Source organism: Dendropsophus ebraccatus, chromosome 3 (assembly GCF_027789765.1).
Source record: "Dendropsophus ebraccatus isolate aDenEbr1 chromosome 3, aDenEbr1.pat, whole genome shotgun sequence".
NCBI lineage: Eukaryota > Metazoa > Chordata > Amphibia > Anura > Hylidae > Dendropsophus > Dendropsophus ebraccatus.
The window spans coordinates 27,687,325-27,708,537 of NC_091456.1; the positions used below are offsets into that span (position 1 = coordinate 27,687,325).

At 42.4% G+C, this 21,213-nt stretch overlaps 1 protein-coding gene across 1 annotated transcript in view; it reads left to right on the top strand.

Moving 5' to 3' along the window:
• The window catches only part of SCARF2 (scavenger receptor class F member 2), a 152,373-nt gene that overhangs the window by 65,296 nt on the left and 65,864 nt on the right, over nucleotides 1–21,213 (top strand). Inside the window, exons 3-6 of the mRNA XM_069961281.1 lie at nucleotides 9,148–9,249; nucleotides 11,524–12,043; nucleotides 13,289–13,507; nucleotides 16,016–16,144. Of these exons, the coding sequence (XP_069817382.1) occupies nucleotides 9,148–9,249; nucleotides 11,524–12,043; nucleotides 13,289–13,507; nucleotides 16,016–16,144 (970 nt within the window). The remainder of the gene's footprint in view (nucleotides 1–9,147; nucleotides 9,250–11,523; nucleotides 12,044–13,288; nucleotides 13,508–16,015; nucleotides 16,145–21,213) is intronic.

Consider the following 21,213-nt stretch of genomic DNA (forward strand, 5'->3'; position numbering starts at 1 on the left):
GCAACAACAGTACTACCCCTAGTGCACCAACTGTGCTACCCCCAGTGCACCAACTGTACTACCCCAGTGCACCAATAATACCACCCCCAGTGCACCAATAGTATAACCACCAGTGCACCAACCGTACTACCCCCAGTGCACCAACAGTACTACCAACAGAACTAAACTCAGTGCACCAACAGTACTACCCCCAGTGCACCAACTGTACTACCCCCAGTGCACCAACAATACCACCCCCAGTGCACCAATAGTACTACCCGGAGTGCACCAACAGTACTACCCCCAGTGCACCAACAAGACCACCCCCAGTGCACCAATAGTACTACAACCAGTGCACCAACAATACCACCCCCAATGCACCAAACTACCTTAAATAGACTCTGGCAGCATAACTTAGTAACAGAGAAGCTGTGCAGAATGATGTATCACTTACATTGTTCTGTGCCGCTGATTCAGAGATATCCTCCTGAATAACATGGACAATAAGTAGTCCTGATTAAAATTACTTCCTTGTCCCTTTTTTTTAGGTACTAATAAATGCATACTGAGAACGCTGCATTCCATTTTGAAGATGCTCCAATGTGATTTTCTAGTCATTACAATCAAAGGAGAGGTCTACTGAAATTTTTTATTAACCCTTAGAGGACCGGGCCAATTTCAATTTTTGCGTTTTTGTTTTTTCTTTTTCCTCCTTGTGCTTAAAAGGCCATAGCACTTGCATTTTTACACCTACGGACCCACATGAGCCCTTATTTTTTGTGCCACTAATTGTACTTTGCAATGACAGGCTGAATTTTTCATAAAGTACACTGCGAAACCAGAAAAAAATTCAATGTGTAGTGAAATTGTAAAAAAAGCATTTCTTTTATTTGGGGGGGTATGTGTTTTTGTGCCTTTCACTCTGGGGTAAAACTGACTTGTTATATATGTTCCTCAAGTTGTTACGATTACAACGATATGTAACATGTATAACTTTTATTGTATCTGATGGCTTGTAAAAAATTCAAACCATTGTTAACAAATATATGTTCCTTAACCCCTTAAGGTCAAAGCCAATTTTCGTTTTTGCGCTTTGCTTTTTCCATTTTATGTTTAAAAGTCCATTGCGCTTGCATTTTTTTACCTAGAGACTTATATGAGCCCTTATTTTTTGCTAAACCAATTGTACTTTGCAACGACAGGCATTATTTTTCCATAAAATATGCTGCAAAACTGGAAAAAAATCATTTGCGCTGTCAAATTGAAATAAAAAAAGGAATTTGTTTTGATTTCGGGGAGTTTTGCATTCATGCCGTCCGTCCTATGGTAAAACTGACTTGTTATATATGTTCCTCAAGTTGTTACGATTACAACGATATATAACATGTATAACTTTTATATTATTTGATGGCTTTTAAAAAATTCAAAACATTGTTAACAAATATATGTTCCTTAAAATCACTCCATTCCCAGGCTTATAGCGCTTTTATCCTTTGGTCTATGGGGCTGTGTGAGGTGTCATTTTTTTGCGCCATGATGTGTTCTTTCTATCGGTACCTTGATTGCACATATGCGACTTTTTGATCACTTTTTATTACATTTTTTCTGGATTTAATGCAACCAAAAATGCGCAATTTTGCACTTTGGAATTTTTTTTTGCGCTGACGCCGTTTACCGTGCGGGATCAGGAATGTGATAATTTAATATTTCGGGTGATTTCGTGCGCGGCGATACCAAATATGTTTATTTATTTGTTTATTTATTAATTTATATTTGTAAAATGGGAAAAGGGGGGTGATTTGGACTTTTATTAGGGGAGGGGATTTTTTATTAATAAAAACACTTTTTTACTTAGATCGATCATAGATCGATCATAGATTGCTATGGCCTGCTGCAGGCCACAGCAATCTATTGCCAAGCTGGGATCAGCACCATTGCGATGCCGAGGCCCGGCACGGGCAGAAGAACGGATCTCCCCCCCGCGATCGTATCGCGTGGGGGGGGGGGGAGATCCGTCCCACTAGACACCAGGGACGTGAGGTCTGAAGCACTTTAATGCAGCTTCAGGTTTGAAGTGCTTCAGCTGCATTGAAGTGCTTAATTAGCCAGCGCGGCAAGGGTACCCGTGCCGGCTAATAGAGGCGCTCCCCGGCTGCAGATCACAGTCAGGGAGATCCTGGCAGGACCCCGCTCTGAACACCCCCCCGCGGCACCATGACGTTACCAGATACGTCATGGGTCGCTAAGGGCTTAAAATTGCTCCATTCCCATTATAGCGCTTTTATCCTTTTGATCGCTTTTTATTACAATTTTTCTGGATTTGATGCGACCAAAAATGTGCAATTTTGCACTTTGGGATTTTTCTGCGCTTACGCCATTTACCGTGCGAGATCAGGAATGTGATTAATTAATAATTTGGGCGATTACGCATGCGGCAATACCAAACCAAATGTTTGTTTATTTATTTATTTATTTTTATTCATAACATGGGAAAAGGGGGGTGATTCACACTTTTATTAGGGGAGGGTTTTTTCTTATTAATAATTACACTTTTTTTTTTTACTTTTATACATATACTAGAAGCCCCCCTGGGGGACTTCTAGTATATGCACTCTGATCTCTCATTGAGATCTATGTTGTATAGATATACAGCATAGATCAATGAGATAGGCACTTTGATTGCTTCCGGCTGCTGTTCCATTACGGCGCAGACCCAGGCCTGAGCCGGACGTGTTGACAGCGTCCCGGAGGAGCGATCCCCCCCACTAAACACCAGGGAATGGCTGCTTATAAAGTACTTTTTTCCTGCACTTACTGCATCAAGGCTTCACTTCCTGGATAACATGGTGATGTCACTTCCTGAATAACATGGTGATGTCACTTCCCAGATAAAATGGTGATGTCACGACCCGACTTCCAGAGCTGTGCGGGCTGTGACTGCTGGAGAGGATGATGGCAGGGGGATGCTCAGTGTCCCTCCAGTGCCCTGTGTCCCTCAGTGTCCTCCTGCCATCATCCTCTCCAGCAGCCACAGCCCGCACAGCTCTGGGAGTCGGGTCGTGACATCACCATGTTATCCAGGAAGTGACATCACCATGTTATCCAGTAGGTGACATCACCATGTTATCCAGGAAGTGAAGCCTTAATGCAGTAGTAATTGCAGGAAAAAATCACTTTATAAGTATTTCCTGTAATAAGTGTATATTGGTAATTTGTTTAACTTGAGGGGGCAATACAATACTTTAATAACAAATTTTGTCAGACTTCTCCGTTAAGCCCCTTCCTAGGTCACTCAGATCCTTATTTTCCATTTTTCTGCTTGCAACAAATCAGCTTTCAGAACTGACAGTTCACTTGTTACATTGTGCACCTGGCGCACATCAATCATTGCAGCTGGCACCTGGAGATGCTGCATTAAGCAGAATGAAGTCTATTTGCTGGTTGCAAACATTGGACAATCTCAAGCACTACGGGCTGGCTGTTAGCCACCAGCACTCCAGATTCCCCCTAGAATTGCAGCTGGCACCTGGACTTTATGCTGCTTATGGGTGCGTTCACACCTACCGCATCCGCAGCTTATTTTTCCGCAGAAATCCGCAGGTCTGGTAGTGCAGATTTCAACCTGCGAGAAATCCGCGTATGTGTGCGTTTTGCGGTTTTTCCGCAGCAAGTTTATCGCAACTGAAATGTCTGTTTAAAATGTCTCTCATTCTAAACGGACATTTCAGTTGCGATAAACTTGCTGCAGAAAAAACGCAAAACGCACACATACGCTGATTTCTCGCAGGTTGAAATCTGCACTACCAGACCTGCGGATTTCCGCGGAAAAATAAGCTGCGGATGCGGTAGGTGTGAACGCACCCTAAATGGGCAAATCCAGATCTGTGTTGTATGAATCATACTACAGCACCTATGCAGGGCCGTATTTACCACTAGGCACCCGTGGTCCGGTGCCTAGGGCAGCACCTTGCAGGGGGGCAGCACCCGCAGCAGGGGGACAGAAAAAAACTATTTTTGTTTTTGTTTTTATTTTTTTAGTTTCTCTCCTCCCGTTCAGACTTGCCAGTAAATCTGGTGTCTTTTCCAGGGGGGTGGGGGGTATGGTGGTATTGGTCAGGTCTAGGATCGCCAATAGGTGCGTGTAGATGGGGCGTCTCCAGGTTTAGTACCTAGGGCAGCAGCAGCTGTTAATACGGCCCTGCACCTATAGAAAGCTATTGGCTTATACTGTACATTCGCATGCTTCAATTTCATTTTGAAAATCACAAGTTTTTGTCTTTTGGATTTATTAAAAATAATACACACCATATTACTGTTATGTGCTACGTTCACATGACGTTTTTTTTATTTCAGTTTTTTTTTTTAAAAGGACGTCCATCGCTTTAAGTTTCTTGTTATTACTTGGTATTGTCACTTGTTATTATCTGTTCATTCTCCTTCCCCCAGTGCTCAGCTGCTGCTTTCTCCTGACAAAAAAATTTGTGTGTGAGCTCTTCTATCTGTCCCTTTCTCCTCCCCCCCCCTCCCTTCTGAGACAACTAATGTAAACAAGTCCCTGACTGGCTGCTTTCTGCAACATTGTAGCTTCTTTGTAATACCAGAAGGGTTAATCACGGTGAGTTCATTAGCAACCTCACCTCAGAATAACCCTCCAAGTATTACAAATAAGCTACAATGTTGCAGATACAGCCAACCAGGGACTTGTTTACATCACTCGTCTCAGAAGGGAGGGGGGGAGGAGGCGGAGACAGAGAGAAAAGCTCATACATAGATTTTTGTGTCTTCAGCAGAAAGCAGGTTCTTCTGGACAAAAATCAATAAAATAACATTATACTGAATGGCCACTTTATTAGAGACACTTGCCCTTTTGTGATTGGGGTTTTGTGATTGTATGGGAATGAGACACGGGACCCTAAGTGCAGCGAAAAATCAATCAGATCAGCAAGTTATCGACTCTATAATAGAATGGGAATATTGATTGGTCAGATAACCACACATTTCCACCATGTTGATGGGAGGGTTGGTATTTGGCATAATAATGCTGCGTTTACACGAAACAATAATTGGCCCTATCGTACGATTAACGATGTCGGAGTAACGAATTCTTTTTTTCATAACGGTCAGCGTTTAGACGGTACGATATATCGTACGGAAATTCATTCTGCGATCGCTTAAGCCTATCTCACACATTGGTTAAATCGACGAACGACTGTTTACACGGAACGATCTGCGAATTTTTTGCGAACCACCAATGACGATTTTGGAACATGTTGTAGGATCAAAATGAACGATTTCTCGTTTGTCGTTTGATCGTTCGCAGCGTTTACACATACGATTATCGTTCAAATTCGATCGTTATCGTGCGAATTAGCACGATAATCGTTCCGTGTAAACGCAGCATAAAAGTGATTCATGAACCTTTTTTGCACGGAGTCAACAATTGAGACTGGTGGAGATGATGAAATGGTGTGGGGAATGTTTTCTTTGTACGTCTTGAGTCATCCGATACACTTGGAAATTAGGGTCCTGTTCACACAATGTGATTTTTAAATAAATAACAGCCGTTGTTGCAGTTTGCCCAGATCATTGCTGCAGAGATGCATCATGCATGTCAGCTGATCATTGCCTTTCAACATGTGCTATTACACTAAACGATTATCGGCCTGAATAGTAAGTAATCGGCCAAGTAAAGCCAATGATAATTTAGTGTAATGGGCCTTTAGGGCTTATATAAGCATTGTGACAGACTTAGGGCGGGTTCAGACTACGTAGTTCGCGCAGATAAAATCCGGCAGATTCCGTTGCTCATACGCGCTCACGGCCGTGCGCCTCTCCGCCCGTGCCACAGACACCATTCTATGCACGGGCGGATTCCGCATTCCGCCAGAAGAATTGACACGTCAATTCTTTCAGCGGATAACGGAATCGGCCGGCCATAGAATGGTGTCTATGGAGCTGGCGTAAAGGCGGATTTTATCCGCGCAAATTCCATAGTCTGAACCCGCCCTTAAGGTGGACATACACCTTAACTGATGACTCAGTGACAGTTACCTCTCTTTTCCGCCCCAAACATAAACTTTTGGCTTGGCTAAGCGTTCCTGTGTGCTTTATGGAGAGGGGAGGGGCAAGCCGTAGTCAGATAGCTCTGGCGGCAGCTTATCTCTCTAAGAACAAGGGGTTAGGGCAGTGATTTTTCCATCATGCCTGACATCTATCTTCACCAACATCATGGTGGAGTTTCAGAAAGAGTCCCACGTGTGAGCTGCGGGTTCGGCCAACAGTAATTTAAAGTAAATGTGGATGTTACTATCATTCCTTCATGGCTTATTACCCTATCAAAAGGAGACGTTCAGCAGGACAGTGCAACGTGCAACAAGGGATGTGTAGTCATAGATTGATTCTAAGAACATGAAAGCGAGTCTTCTCTGCTTCCTTAGTGTTTACAGTCTCTGAGGCTAACCCTATAGAATATCTCTGGGATGAGGTCTGATGGGCTGAAAGTATCGGTCCTCGTTATGCCAGCACCTAAAGAAATGTATGCCACAATAAACGGCTTTATTCTGAAAGAACAAAGGAGATCCAGTGCATCACAAAGTAGGTGTCTCTAATAAAGTGGCCATTCAGTATGTATGAAATAGGCACAATATCATTGGAATGGTGCCCAGGCTCTTATTGTATTGGCAGTTCCAAATCCCCAATGTATATTCCTAGGCCATATTTACATAACTATGGAGAGGAAACAATCCTGAGGAGATTTAGTTTGCATTTCTGGATGAAATCCCCATTTATGATTAAATAGATGGAACCTGAATAATACCATATAATAGTTGGACATTAGATTTATTTTATCGAGCTATAAATTGCATTTCTGGCAGATTGTTAATATCCGGACGCTGTTTATGTCCAAGTCAATCAGGGAGGCAATTTCCTTTCTGAACCACCAATGTTAAATTACCAAATCTAAGGTGGATTATATCGCTATGTAATGAGCCCAGGATAGTGCAGTCTGCAGCGTTATTTGCATCTTTTCTATTCACATAGCGGGACGTTTCCACCAAATATAGCACAAGGCACAATTTACCTTTAGTCATATCTAGCGGCAAATGCTTAATATCCTGTGGATATGACATAAACATTAAAGGGGTATTCCACTCCAACATAACTTTTCATACATTGCTGCCCATGGTGAAACTAACAATTCCTTCCATACTTGTTATTATATATTCAGTCTCCTTCTCCCAGTTCTGAGCTGCTGCTTTCTGCTGAAGACACAAAAATCTGTGTGTGATCTTTTCTCTCCATCCTCCCTTCTGAGACGGCTGATGTAAACAAGTCCCTGGCCGACTGTATCTGCAACTTTGTAGCTTCTTTGTAATGCTGGGAGGATTAATCTGAGGTCAAGTTGCTGATGAACTCCCTGTGATTATCTTTCCCATGTTACAAAGTTTTTACAAAGTTGCAGATAGGGACTTGTTTACATCAGCCATCTCAGAAGGGAGGGGGAGATGGAAAGAAAAGTTAACACAGTTTTTTGTGTCCATCTGTAAGAAGGGACCAATCGCAGTGATCACCGGCTGACGTGAGCAGTGATAGATCCCTGGCTTAAGTGGTGGCAACAGTTTAAAGGGGTTATCCAGCGCTACAAAACATGGCCACTTTTTCCCCTCTCTTGTCTCCAGATTGGGTGGGGTTTGGAATTCAGTTCCATTGAAGTAAATGGAGCTTAATTGCAAACCACACCTGAACTGGAGACAAGAGAGGGGAAAAGTGGCCATGTTTTTGTTGCACTGGATAACCCTTTTAACTCATTCACATACATGTACTTGAATTTGCTTTAAGGGGTTAAAGTTTGTTCTCTTATCCCTTCCTTTATTGTTTAGTCTATTCCCATAGACAAGTTACCCCATCAGCTTAGATAGGGATAGTGGTTACACATTTGTCTACTGTATTGATTCCCACCCATATTAAATCCAAAATTTCATTTAAAAAAATATATATTTTTTTTGTATTTCATTGATTTAATCCTAGCGCATTGTCCTGTAGTTACAGTATTATTACAAGAATATATTGAGACTACTCTAACGGGAAATTTCATTGTTTCACTTGACTGATTTTAATAGATGTTTGAATCGCATATATGGAAAATGTCTTGGGATAAATATTGTTTAGCTGAGTCATACATAAATGTATTTGACCCCCGAATGTAATGTCACATTATCCTTCTTTCATTTACATAAACGGCAGATCTGAATGGCACTACTGATATCAATGTATTTTACACCCTATCCAGCCCACTACTTAGTTATGCATCATAGCTATGTTTGTATAACTTTTGCATATACATTTGTATACAGATAGTCCACTTTACTACACACCAAGGGGGAGATTTATCAAACATGGTGTAAAGTGAAACTGGCTCAGTTGCCCCTAGCAGCCAATCAGATTCCACCTTTCATTCCTCACAGACTCTTTGGAAAATGAAAGGTGGAATCTGATTGGTTGCTAGGGGCAACTGAGCCAGTTTCACTTTACACCATGTTTGATAAATCTCCCCCCAAGTATTTAACTTGGTATACGTATGCTTGCTAACTTTTCCTTCACCCTCTGGCTAGGTTTACGCAATGCAAAAATAGTGGCCATCTTTCATCATTGTGCCAATAACGTCCGTTATTTTTTATCTAACGGACGTTATTTTCACAGTGATGGCCCTTATTATAAAAGGCGGCCGTCATTTTTACATGGTGTAAACATAGCTTCTCGGAGCAGTTTGTTCCTCTCTGTATAAAAGTCCTGTAACAAACACTGCTCTATATCCACAGAACGTACTGAAAGAAGTCACAATTCTGTCACATTTAACATGTTATGATCTTTATGTGTTGATCCAGAAAAAGACAGAACACTACTGAGGAAAATGCCATTATAAAAGCCGGTAGCAAGCAGGGGCAGGGGGGAATTGATTACAAGTACTAACTTACCTCTCCCCGTGCCCGCGGTGAGCGGCGGGACCGGCCTCGGGACCCCCGGAAAGCATTTTCACCGGAGTTGTGATGATGTCATGACTCGGGGTAAAAGGCCGGACTTCTCCTTTATTGTTCATGCTCTGTTTTTGATAGATAAGTCTAGTATTTATTGGTAACCCTTCTATTATATTATATAATTGTTTTCCAGCGATATGTGAAGGTAACTTTACCTGTAAAGAAAATGAGGTCTGTGTCCGTCCAAATGAATGTCGCTGTCGTCATGGCTATTTTGGTGCCAATTGTGAAACAAGTAAGCATTGTTTTCTCCTTTATACAATGAGATCACCACGACTTATCTAAGATTTCTATCTATTCATGTGTTAGTATAGAGGCATCACATGACTGCTTCTGCACGGATTTCATACAGATATCATGAGATTTTGTTAAATGCTACTGCTTCTTGAAATGCTGTGGGTGTTCCATGCAGAAATTATATGCAGAAAATCCCCAGCTTTACAACCGCCTGCATCAAAGACATCACATGTTGTTGTACCCTTAAGGCCACGTTCACACATCGTATATTTAGAATTAAATTAATTCAAAATATGCATTGCGCTGAAATCAATGGAATCCTGAACGGAGTGTATACACATACATGTTGCTGACATATAAGAAAACATAAAAAACATTATGGGGGAGATTTATCAAACATGGTGTAAAGTGAAACTGACTCAGTTGCCCCTAGCAACCAATCAGATTCCACCTTTTATTTTCCAAAGAGTCTGTGAGGAATAAAAGGTGGAATCTGATTGGTTGCTAGGGGCAACTGAGTCAGTTTCACTTTACACCATGTTTGATGCGCCCGCATCCCAATTGAACATAAATTAAGTGATCTTCACTGACACTGGCCATTCTGTGACATGGGTCACAGAACGGCTGGTGTCTTACGCTGTGTGAACCCATCCTAAGGCTTTATTACATGGCCCGATTCAGAGGAGCAAGTGAGCGCCGACCTGTCAGGTCAGCGTTCGCTTTATTCTCGTTCCCCACTCGCTGCCAACACGATTACACGGGCTGACAGCAAGCGGCTAAGTGCAGGGGGGGCCGCAGGGAGCTGCAAGGGGCTCAGATCGTTCAGAGAGCCCATAGGAGAGAGCGGTGATCTGCAGCGATGGCAGCAGATCGTTGCTATCCTCATCAGCCTGTTGAAAGACAACGATCAGTCGACATTGTGCATGTCGGCTGATCGTTGTCTTCTATTACACTAAGCGATTATCACCCGTAACGGTGTTTAGTGTTACCAGGAAGTGATGAAGTACAACCCCCCAATGACAGGTACACTTTAACCTGATCAGCCCTACAACTATAACTATATTAGTTGAGATGAGAATACCCCTTTAAGAAAAAGAAAGCACCATTTTTTTTCTATATGTTTATTATTATTTTATTTCTACATAAAATATAGTTTGTTGTCAGTCTATACCTCAAGCCTCTGGCCTCTAGTCATATACTGGACAAGAAGAACGCTTCAGCTGTGTACCTGAAAATTTAGAAAAGATGATTGAACGTACTTTATTTGGTGGAAGTTCTAGTGGCCACACCATATTTTGTAAAAGTACCGATTTCATGATTTTGATTGATGAGCTTTCATGTTTCATTTCCTCACAAAATAAATAATATGCAATAAGATTGCAATAAATTGGTAGTAGTTAATAAGTTGCTATAAAATAGCTGGAAATTGCATTGCCAAGGGCAGTAAAGAAATGACGTCTCATACCTTTTACAGTCAGCTGTACATCACACCGTACAGTCTCTGTATAAATCCACCTGGATTTAAAAGATTGTAGTTTCACCCTAAAAGATGCTTTTTTTTCAAAAATATATATAACAAAAAAAAATGAAACAGAAAAGTTTAAAGTGGTTATCCAGCGCTGCAAAAACATGGCCACTTTCTTCCAGAGACAGCCCCACTCTTGGCTCCAGTTTGCAGGTTTTTCAACTCCGTTCAATTGAAGTGAATTGAGCTTGATTTTAAACCACACCTGAACTGGAGACAAGAGTGGTGCTGTCTCTTGAAGAAAGTGGCCATGTTTTTGTAGCGCTGGATAACCCCTTTAAAAGTATGAAATCTAAAAAGGTGTTAACTTACATATCAAGACTTTATACCCATTTTAAGTAGAGGTGAGCGAACCTGTTGGATTTCTGGTTCGTATGAACCAGAACTCTCGGCAACTGATTCCCGCTGTCTGCAGGCTCCGTGCAGCGGGTGGATACAGCCTAAGGACCGCCTGAAAAACTGGGATACAGCCTATCCCATAGGCTGTATCCCAGTTTTCCAGGCGGTCCTCTGGCTGCATCCACCCGCTGCACAGAGCCTGCAGACAGCGGGATTTAGACGCCGAGAGTTCTGGTTCATACGAACCAGAAATCCGGCGGGTTGACTCATCTCTAATTTTAAGTGGATTATATCATATAAAAAAAATTCTTCTACATAGAACTTTTTCTGTGTTTTACAAAATGATACAATGTGTGGTAGCTTGATATAAGATTGGATAATATGTTATACTGATCCTTTGTATACTAGAGTGTCCAAAACAGTTCTGGGGTCCAGACTGTAAAGAAAAATGTTCCTGCCATCCTCACGGACAGTGTGATGACGTCGGCGGTCAATGTACGTGCAATCCAAACCGATGGGGACCCAACTGTGAGAACGCCTGTCTCTGCAAACACGGCAAGTGTGACCAAGAGACCGGGAAATGTACTTGTGAACCGAACTGGTGGGGACCTCAGTGTGCAACCGCCTGTTACTGCAGTTCCAACTCACAGTGCGACCAGGCCACTGGAAGATGCATTTGCCAGCCAGGATGGTGGGCACGGAGCTGTAACAACCAGTGCACATGCAACAACTCGCCGTGTGATCAACTAACTGGACGCTGCTTGTGTAGAGAACGCCTATGGGGCACACGATGTGAGCGAGTATGCCAATGTTTCAAAGGGAAATGCAATCAAGTGGATGGAAGCTGCACTTGTGAGCCCGGCTATAGGGGCAAATATTGCCGAGAACCATGTCCAGCTGGGCTGTATGGACAAGGCTGTAGGAGGCGGTAAGAAGACTTTACCATTTTAACAATTTCTGTCAAGGGATAGCCTGTTTGTGGGGTTTGAAAAAAAAAATTAACTGATATTTTACAGAACTAATCTAACAATAGATGTAGTTGTGACCTTTGTGCTTGTTATGCCTCATTTTTGGATACCCAAGATCATATTCTAGAACAGCAGTCTGATCATAATAAAAGGGAGGTCGTCTTTAAAGCAGATTTCTTTATTAGGTATATTTTAGCGTATAGCTTTAGTGTATAGCTTTTTTAACCAAGAAATGTATACATATAAAAATTGTAATTGTATTTTAACAAACTAGTGGTGATTTTTTTTTTTTTTTTTTTTTTTTGGGGGGGGGGGGAGGGGAAAAGTTAGAGGGGAATTCCAGTCTTGGCAACTAATGGCATGTCACTAGAAAATGCAATGACTTGCATGTGGTGGTTATTCGACAACTGGGATGCTCATGATATTGAGAGGAGTAGGGCTGACCTGGACCGGGTAGACCGTAACCAAGACAAATCGTAGTTATTCGATAACAGGGATGCTCTCGGTTTTGACATGAGTAGAGCTGACCTGGACCAGGTAGTCCGGAACCAAAGCCTCCTCTGTATCGAGCGCAGATAGTTTTATATCCGCCTCAATGGAACATACTTGTCTGCACGCTTTAATGTGATGAATCACACAGGTGAATCCACCAATAGACAGTTTTAATAAAACAACTTGCAAAAACAATAAAAACAACGTGTTTTGGCTCATGCAGTCATAACTGCCAGCGCCAGGTATACGATACTATCTGCGCTCGATACACAGGAGGCTTTGGTTCCGGTCTACCTGGTCCAGGTCAGTGCTACTCCATAACTATATGCCTAGGATTCCTCCCTGGCCGGGCCTCCAAGAGCAGTTCAGACTCAAGCTGCTCAATAGAGTTGTGCCTATTCTCTAGCACAACTGAAAAAGGTGAGTGAAGTTCACAGTAGTATTTACTCACAGAATCTCCAGTATACCACACTAGGAAGTGCCCCTCTCTCTTCTTCCTTCTTTACAGATACACAGTATTGAAAGGGCAGAGGAATCTTTGGACTTTTCTGCACAGTGCCACTTCCATACAGAAAGAGTTGGTGGACTTCAAGGCCTGGTGGGCAGTGATTCTGTGCAGGGAAAAACCCATCACTCGTGTCAATGTTACAAGTGTTTTTAAAGATGATCATTGCAACCTGACCTAACCAAACTCATTTTTTCTTTCTTTCAAGGTGTGGTCAGTGTAAGGAACAGCAGCCTTGTACCATTGCGGATGGCAGGTGCATTGCATGTGAGCCAGGCTGGAATGGGACAAAGTGTGACCAAGTTTGCTCCAGTGGTTACTACGGTGACGAGTGCTCAAAAACATGTCCTCCTTGCAAAGACGGACACACCTGCAACCATCTTAATGGGAAGTGTACACACTGCAATCCTGGCTGGATAGGTGATCGGTAAGGAGAGACACATATTATTTAGCTGTATGATAGTACATTACTTGATTTTGGCTGCGAGAATAACTTGATAGACATAGAGACCAAAGCCAATATCTAAGGAAGACCAGCGAAAACAAAAATTTGCATCCCTTCATTCCTAACCTGGTTGTCTATAACTTGGTGGGCCTCTGGTTATTACAAGTACTCAGTGAACAAAATATACATACATACAGTAAGCGTTCCCCTGATGATTTGTCGCATCTACAGTGTCGTCAGGGAGAAGGGACATAGGCATGAGTGTCACAAACAACACACCTCCTATTATAAGTAGAGCTGTGGCCTTCATGTCACTCACTCCACTATGTACTGTAGGAGCTTAAAAAGCATTTGCTGCTTACCACTTGATCCACATACCCCAGGGCATCTTAAGGGTATGTTCACACTGAGTAAAAGCGGCGGAATGCCGTGGCAAAGCTCTTTGCCACGGAATCCAGCCTGCCTCAGTGTCTCTATTGGATGGCTCGTGCGCCTTTGCTTCCGTAACTCTCCACTCAAAGAACTGACATGTCAACTCTTCGCTGGAGAGCTCCGCCACGGCATTCCGGCGCTTTTACTCAGTGGGAACATACCCTAAGACTGTTTGTGGAGTTGATGAGTTAAAGGTAAACTAGAAGCAGGTTAGGTGTATCCCATAGGGCAATGGGTGCTGGGGATGAAGGTAATGTTAAATGGTAAGGTTAAGAGTTTAATCCTTATACAAATAGGTTGTTTTGGTGCACTGGGGGCAGGGTTACCTTCTATTTAATATCATAAGAGTGGGCAGGTGGGTAATTTTATTACCTTCATCCTTGGCGCCATTTCTGAGATATTTAAAGTTTAATCCTTGGTTGTTTTGGTGCACTGGGTGCTAAGGATGAAGGTAAGTATTTTGTTTCTGAGAAATTCAGAGTATATTCCTTACGCAAATAGGTTGTTTTGGTGCACTCAGAGGGACTGTTCAACAAGCACTGTAGATGCTCTAATATGAATGGACAGTTGGCTCCTCAACATTCGATATTATTCGATAGACGATCAACAGTTCTATATTTATAATTATGTGGTATTCGTTGCTAATAACACTGAACACGAAGTCTACTCAGCTTCCAATGAGGTAAGCCAACATTGGGTGGAAAACAACTGCGGTGGATGACAGAAGAGTTATTTCCTCAAAAAACACTTGGCCAAACAAAGAACTCCCTCCATGGGGTAAACGTATTCGTGTCAAAGTCAACAATAAAGATACGACTTCAGCAGTGGAAATACAGAGGGTTTACCACAATATGTAATTCATTGGTAAGCCTCAAAAACAGGAAGGAACCAGAGAAGAAGAAAAAAAGGAAATGAAAAAAGCCTGTATGGTTTTGGAACAACATCTTATGGGCAGATAAGAAATGAATTAACCAGAAAAAATGAAAGAGAAGAACATGGAAGAGGAAAGGAACGAAGTATGTCACCACCTATGTCAAACATGGTGGCAGTAGTGTTATGGTGTAGGCATGTAGAGCTGCCAATGGAACAGGGGTGGTCACTTGTGTTTATTGATGAATACACCCAACCAGGAAAAATTCTTTGTTGAATAGGGCCGTGTAATCTGCTTGTAGTCAGCCAAGTACTGTAGATCCGAACAAATTGGACACATCTTCTCAGTGTAGCTGGGCAATGACCCAAACCGTATGTCAAAGCATATTCCCGTCATCATAATTAACACAATAAGAGACTTAGGAGCTTGACTGTTTTTTTTTTTTTCCCAAACAATTTTTTATTGAGAATGACATAATAAGGACAGCGATGAGCAAACAAGAATATTCTTGGGACACGCAGGACCCAGTTTAGATAAATAATCTACACTAAGGGCGACATGTATCATCCGGCGTACGGATGATTTTCGGCGGAAAGTGCCGATTTGCGTATTTTTTAATTTGCAAATGGCCGATTTGCGAATAAAATATTCGCATATCGGCACTTTCCGCCGGGGGGCGGGGAGGGGGGCGCGGACTCAGAGTCCGCGCGATTTATCATTTTTTCCACACAAAGATACGCCGAAAACCTACTCCACCTTTCAGGTGGCGTAGGTTTTCGGCTGTGCGCACCGACGCGCACCAGATTTATGTAGAGGCAGTCCGCCTCTACATAAATCTCCGTAGCGACGGAGATGCGGGGACATTTATAAGTCTGGCGTAAAAAACGCCGGACTTAATAGATGTCCCCCTATGTGCTCATGTTCCATACAGTTTTTTTTATAATTTTATGCAAAAGACTGCAACAAATATATTAAGCTAAAGAAAACAATGATCGCAAACGTTGCGATTGAATAACCAAAAACAAAAATAGTATAACATGGATCAATGTTGGAACCTTGGTATATTAAGAAAGTATTATAATGTAGATTCACCAGAAAGCTGTTTAAATATGGATTTATACATTGGGCCAGTGAATTTCAGTAAGCTGTTTAAAAGTAAATACAAAATAAATGTGTTTTTTTTTCAGGTGTGAAACAAAATGCAGTAATGGCACATACGGAGAGGGCTGTGCCTTTGTCTGCACCGACTGTTTTAATGGAGAGTGCCATTTTGAGACTGGAAAGTGTCTTTGCACTGCAGGCTTTTACGGCCCATAGTAAGTGTCAGTGTCCTCACGTCTGTTGGAGAGGGATAGCCTTTGCATTATTTTATAGCCTAAGCATACTCTAACATCTAATGTTTTATTTCATGTCCATTCTAAGCATTTCTTAGGGTTAACATGTTTGTAACAGTAATCAATAGGGAAATGCTTACAGCAGGAATTTACACTGATCAATGTGTTATTTTATATAGGCCCAACGACTTGGGGCCCCATTACACAGCCCCATATTAAAGGAGCAAGTGAGCGCCGACCTGGCAGTCATCGCCTGCTTGCTCCTCATTCCCTGCTCGCTTTCTATGCTCTTACACACACAGACTGCTGCGGGAGGGTCTGCCCGGACGATCTTTAGATGTTGCTGTCATCGTTCTAATCCATCAAGTTGAAAGACAACGATCAGCCGACATTGTGGGTTGATTGTTGCCTTTTAACATTACCTATTTCATCAAGTGATTATCGGCCGTAACGGTGTAATAGGGCCTATGCTTTTACAACTAGAACTCTATTTGGGAATTGCATGCATAAAAAAACAAAAGGGTCTATTGGAGTGTTTAAAGTGACACTGTCACCCCCTTTTTGCATTCTGACTCCTCTACACAGGTGCTTTACGGCAATTGCGGCACTTGGCCCCACCCACAGTGCCACTGTAGGCCCTACCCCTCTGTGACATCACTAGACATCACTACCCCTCTGTGACATCACTGGTGCCTTTGTGCCAATGATGTCAAGGAGGGGCAGGGCCAGTGGCTGCACTGTGGGTGGGGCTAAGTGACACAGTTGCTGTGAAGCCCCGCCCACTTAGCACAATCTGCAGGTGATAAAAGATCACTTTTTACTTAAACAACCACATGACGTATGATGTAAAATAAGGTATGAAAACTGCAAAATTTACCCTTTACATCTATTAAGAGTAGTCAAAATGCAAAAAGGGCCAATGTGTCTGTGTCACTTTAAAGAATGTTGTGGGCTGTACTGCATACACCGAAGCTTATCAATCACTGCCCTGAGGGGCTGGGGAAGAAGGGCGAGAGATGAGAGCACTTGTCTCATATTACTTCTAACTAAAAAATCCACTGTATTCTCTTAAAGGGGTTTTCCTGGAAACCCCATGGATGGCCTATCCACAGATAAGGCCATAAATAGCTGATGGGCAGGGTGCTAAACACTCAGCACCCCCACTGGTAAGCAGATCGGCACATTATGTGGGGGTCACATACATTATGCATATTATACATACATTATTCTTTCCAGTCTGCTGCCCTCTGCTGCCTCCTCTGTCCAAGACAGGAACTGTCCAGAGCAGTAGCAAATCCCCATAGAAAACCTCTCCTACTCTGGACAGTTCCTGACATGGACAGAGGTGGCAGCAGAGAGCACCGTGTCAGACTGAAAAAAATATACCTGCAGGACATACAGCAGTTGATAAGTATGGGAAGATTTTTAAATAGAATAAATTACACATCTATGTAACCAGTTGGTTTGAACGGAAAATATTTGTGTACCCTTTTAAGTTATTCTCCAATGTTTATGTTAAAATGATAGTGACACATAAAGACCCCCAGGAAGTAAACCAAGGAACACAGGCCTGCTAAACAGAGGAAAGGTGGCTCCGTACAGTAGTCTCTCACCGTTCCCCTTTAATAGTATAAATAGCTACTGTCTGGCTTGTTTGTTTGCAGTACTAACACATTTTACAGTCTTCCTTTCTGTGCCAAAAGATATTAGGCAATCACTCATGTTTAGTGCATGATGTGCGGAAAAGGTAATGAACTTAATTTAAATATAAATGACTTGTGCAGAGATAATCTGAAGGTCTGAACAACTTCTATGTATTTTGTGAGTTTCCAGGGGAGTTACGCAGGCCTGTTTTTCAGATTAAACTTAGTCATATAGAACAGATGAATACAAGACATGGTTTTGTAAGTAGAAACATATGATGGGATATTCAGTGACATTTTTCATTGTACATTATGGGAATGTTACCAAATAAGGTCAGGGGTTGGATAGCTTTAGAATCAAAACCGGATTTATGGTAATTTCTGCCACAATATCTTTAGCTTATAAAATGGCATTCATGTGTTAAAGGATAAAAACATTGACAGTTGTATGCAAATCCGCCCGTTCTGCATCAGCAAGGCAGCAATGTCATTACCAAGAGTCAACCAATACCCCATAGCCCCTAAATAGTATACATAGACGCATGTGCTGATCAGAGTGCACATGTGCAAAGGTCCTACACCAACGTGGAAGTCCAGAGCGATGCTAGCATATCTCGATGTGTACCATGTTTTAAGTATCCTGGAGGTTTGAAAAAGAGAGCCCAGCGCTCTCGAAACGCGTTACCTGTGGATATACACCAATAAAATTTGCTTCTATACTTATGGTCTGCGCGGGGACATATCTCCCTTTTTCATTTGGATTCTGCGTCTGAGAGTCTCCTGCAGCGGCCAGGTGTACATTATACCATTTACATGCTGTTATAGTGGTTGTGGCTTCTCACAACCACATTAGGTGAGCTTTAACCTGTGTGCAACTTCATCGCCACGGTGCTTTTGAGTATACAGTGTCACCCTATTAGGCGCTCTGCCCTGTGTTTTTTCTGTTTCCCCATTTGCTAGACATATTAGAAAGCACAGCTGTGAGTACCAATTATAGAGCCTAAAATTCCTAAAAGGAGTATATCCATCACCTAAACTTTTGTTAGGTGATTGGAAATGGAAAAGAAAGCTATTTTGTTAACTCGTTGCATTAGGAAAATTGCTTTCTTTCGAAATTTGGCCCCTTTGTCTCACTGTCTTGTTGACAGTGGTTGCCCAGGATCCCGACCACCGCTATCAGCTATGATAGCAGTGGATGGACAGTGACGGGACTGGTGGTTGGGAGCTGCTAAATATATTTTTACCTATTTTATGTCTCCCTCTGACGTCCTACTTGTCTACAGAGCTTTGATTGTCTCTGGAAGCATATGTAGAGGGAGACACAGCAAAGGCGAGCTTATTTAGCTAAAATGTAACCTACTGATAAGTCCCTACTGGGCAGGATTTGCTGAGGAAGAAGGTATGTGTCTTACCTTCCTCCTCCTCCTAGTAATTTTCTCCACGGTCCTGTGAGACCATTAGGAGCACTGGGACACTTTTAGGAGCACTGCCCCTGCCCATAGCGCCGATCCGGCCTGTTTCCAGACGGCCCACCCAATTCAATATCATAAAGGGGTGGGACGGCACGGGGGGCGGATTGGCACTATGGGGGCGAGCAGTGCTCCTTACAGGTGCTCCTGTGCCCCTAATGGTCTCACGGACTAACTACACTGGAACTGCACTGCCCCACCCCCAGGGTGCTGATCTGCCCCCAGCTGACCAGTCGGGGGCAGGCTGGATCAACACTCGTGGATGAAAGTAAGAAACATACCTTCATTCTGAGCTTCCCGTGCCCACTAGGGAGCTATCAGCACGTTAGATTCATCTAACCTGCTGATAGTTCCCCTTTAAATGCAGCATAATGGCATTTTCCTGTATGGTTTCCTTTAGTTTGTCTAACTCCTCCATAGAACAAATGAAGATTATTAATAAATGAAAAGCTAAAATTAAAACCGAGAAGTTCATTAGAAAAGCAACAATCTGTTAGCCGATTTGACAGATTCAGGGCAACTTTCAGACTTTTTCCATGTAAAGCAACAGTTTCTGTCAGATTTCTCCACTTAAACAGAGTTTCATTTAATACCCAATCTTCTCCGCCATATGGTTACCATTACTTCAGTATTTACCTAGCACAACCTGCAGGTTAAAGCCCAGCTTATAAATTAGTTCTATAAATTTTCTCAGCAGGGATTGCTTACATCTACTTTTTCATAACAAAAAGCCTCCAATAGCGTAGCGGTACAATATGCGGAGGGTTGAAAGTATACAGGAATAACAGGCCGGCCTCCACGTACCATATACATCGGGAACAGATTCCAAAGAGGACATTACATTGGTGCCTTTTTATTTGGATCACCTGTGTATTACTTATAGGGAAAGAAAACCTCCTGACTATTGGCCGATTATAATTGCTTTTCTAGGTGTAAAATACTATTTAAATGTAATTTACTGTTTTATAAAGCTGTATTAAATCCTGTATATTGAACTAAAGCTTAATAACATGAAGGTGTGTTAAGGGGCCATAGAAACTAAACCATGATACTACATGAAAAAGCATCTTGCAGTGTTCAGTCATAGGCTAGGTTCACAGAACGTCTTTTTTTGGCCGTTCGACGGCACTTTGAGGACAAATCACGTCATTTATTTTGAAATTATGAAAGTTGTTTCAAAATAACGGATGTTATTTGACCTCAAAATGACGGATGTTCACAAAGACGGACGTTAAACGTCCAAAATAGACATTGTGTGAACCTAGCCATATAATGTGCACGTCACATTTTCTGCACCAATGACTTTGTTTTAGGGTACAAACACACACGGCTTATACGCTGCGTATTTACTGCTGCGATACGCAGCAGATTAGATCTAAATAACTGAACACAGTATCAAATCTGCTGCGTATCTGCTGTGTTTGTTTGTACCCTAAAGAAACATCTACATATTTAGGCTAGTTACACACAAACTTACCAGGTGCCTATATTACACCCCAATGTCGTGGTTCAACCATAGATCTAATGACCTGAACAGCATCACAGATGCCTGTCATATCTGTTAGTTTAAATCATAAGAACTGTGTCGCATTTCACAGCTACATCCTCTTCCTCGCATGCCTTCTTCCCATAATAATAATTCCTTTAGATAGCACCAACTTCACAGCACTTTACACAGCTTGTTTTAACGCTGCCAGATGATATGTACCAGCACCACCCTGTTCGCTCCTCTACTGTTCTCCATGCTTGTCCTGTGGCTGCTTATGTCTTCAAGGGTCTTCTTCACCCTTCTGCTGCAATGACACCTCTGGCCACTAGGGTGCACCTGTGGTCATCTCAAGGGATTTATAGAGGCAGCTTGTCTGCACCTACTACTGCCCTCTGTCAATCCAGTTCCACCTGCACCTAATTAAACTGGCTCCACCTGCCCCTCCCCTGC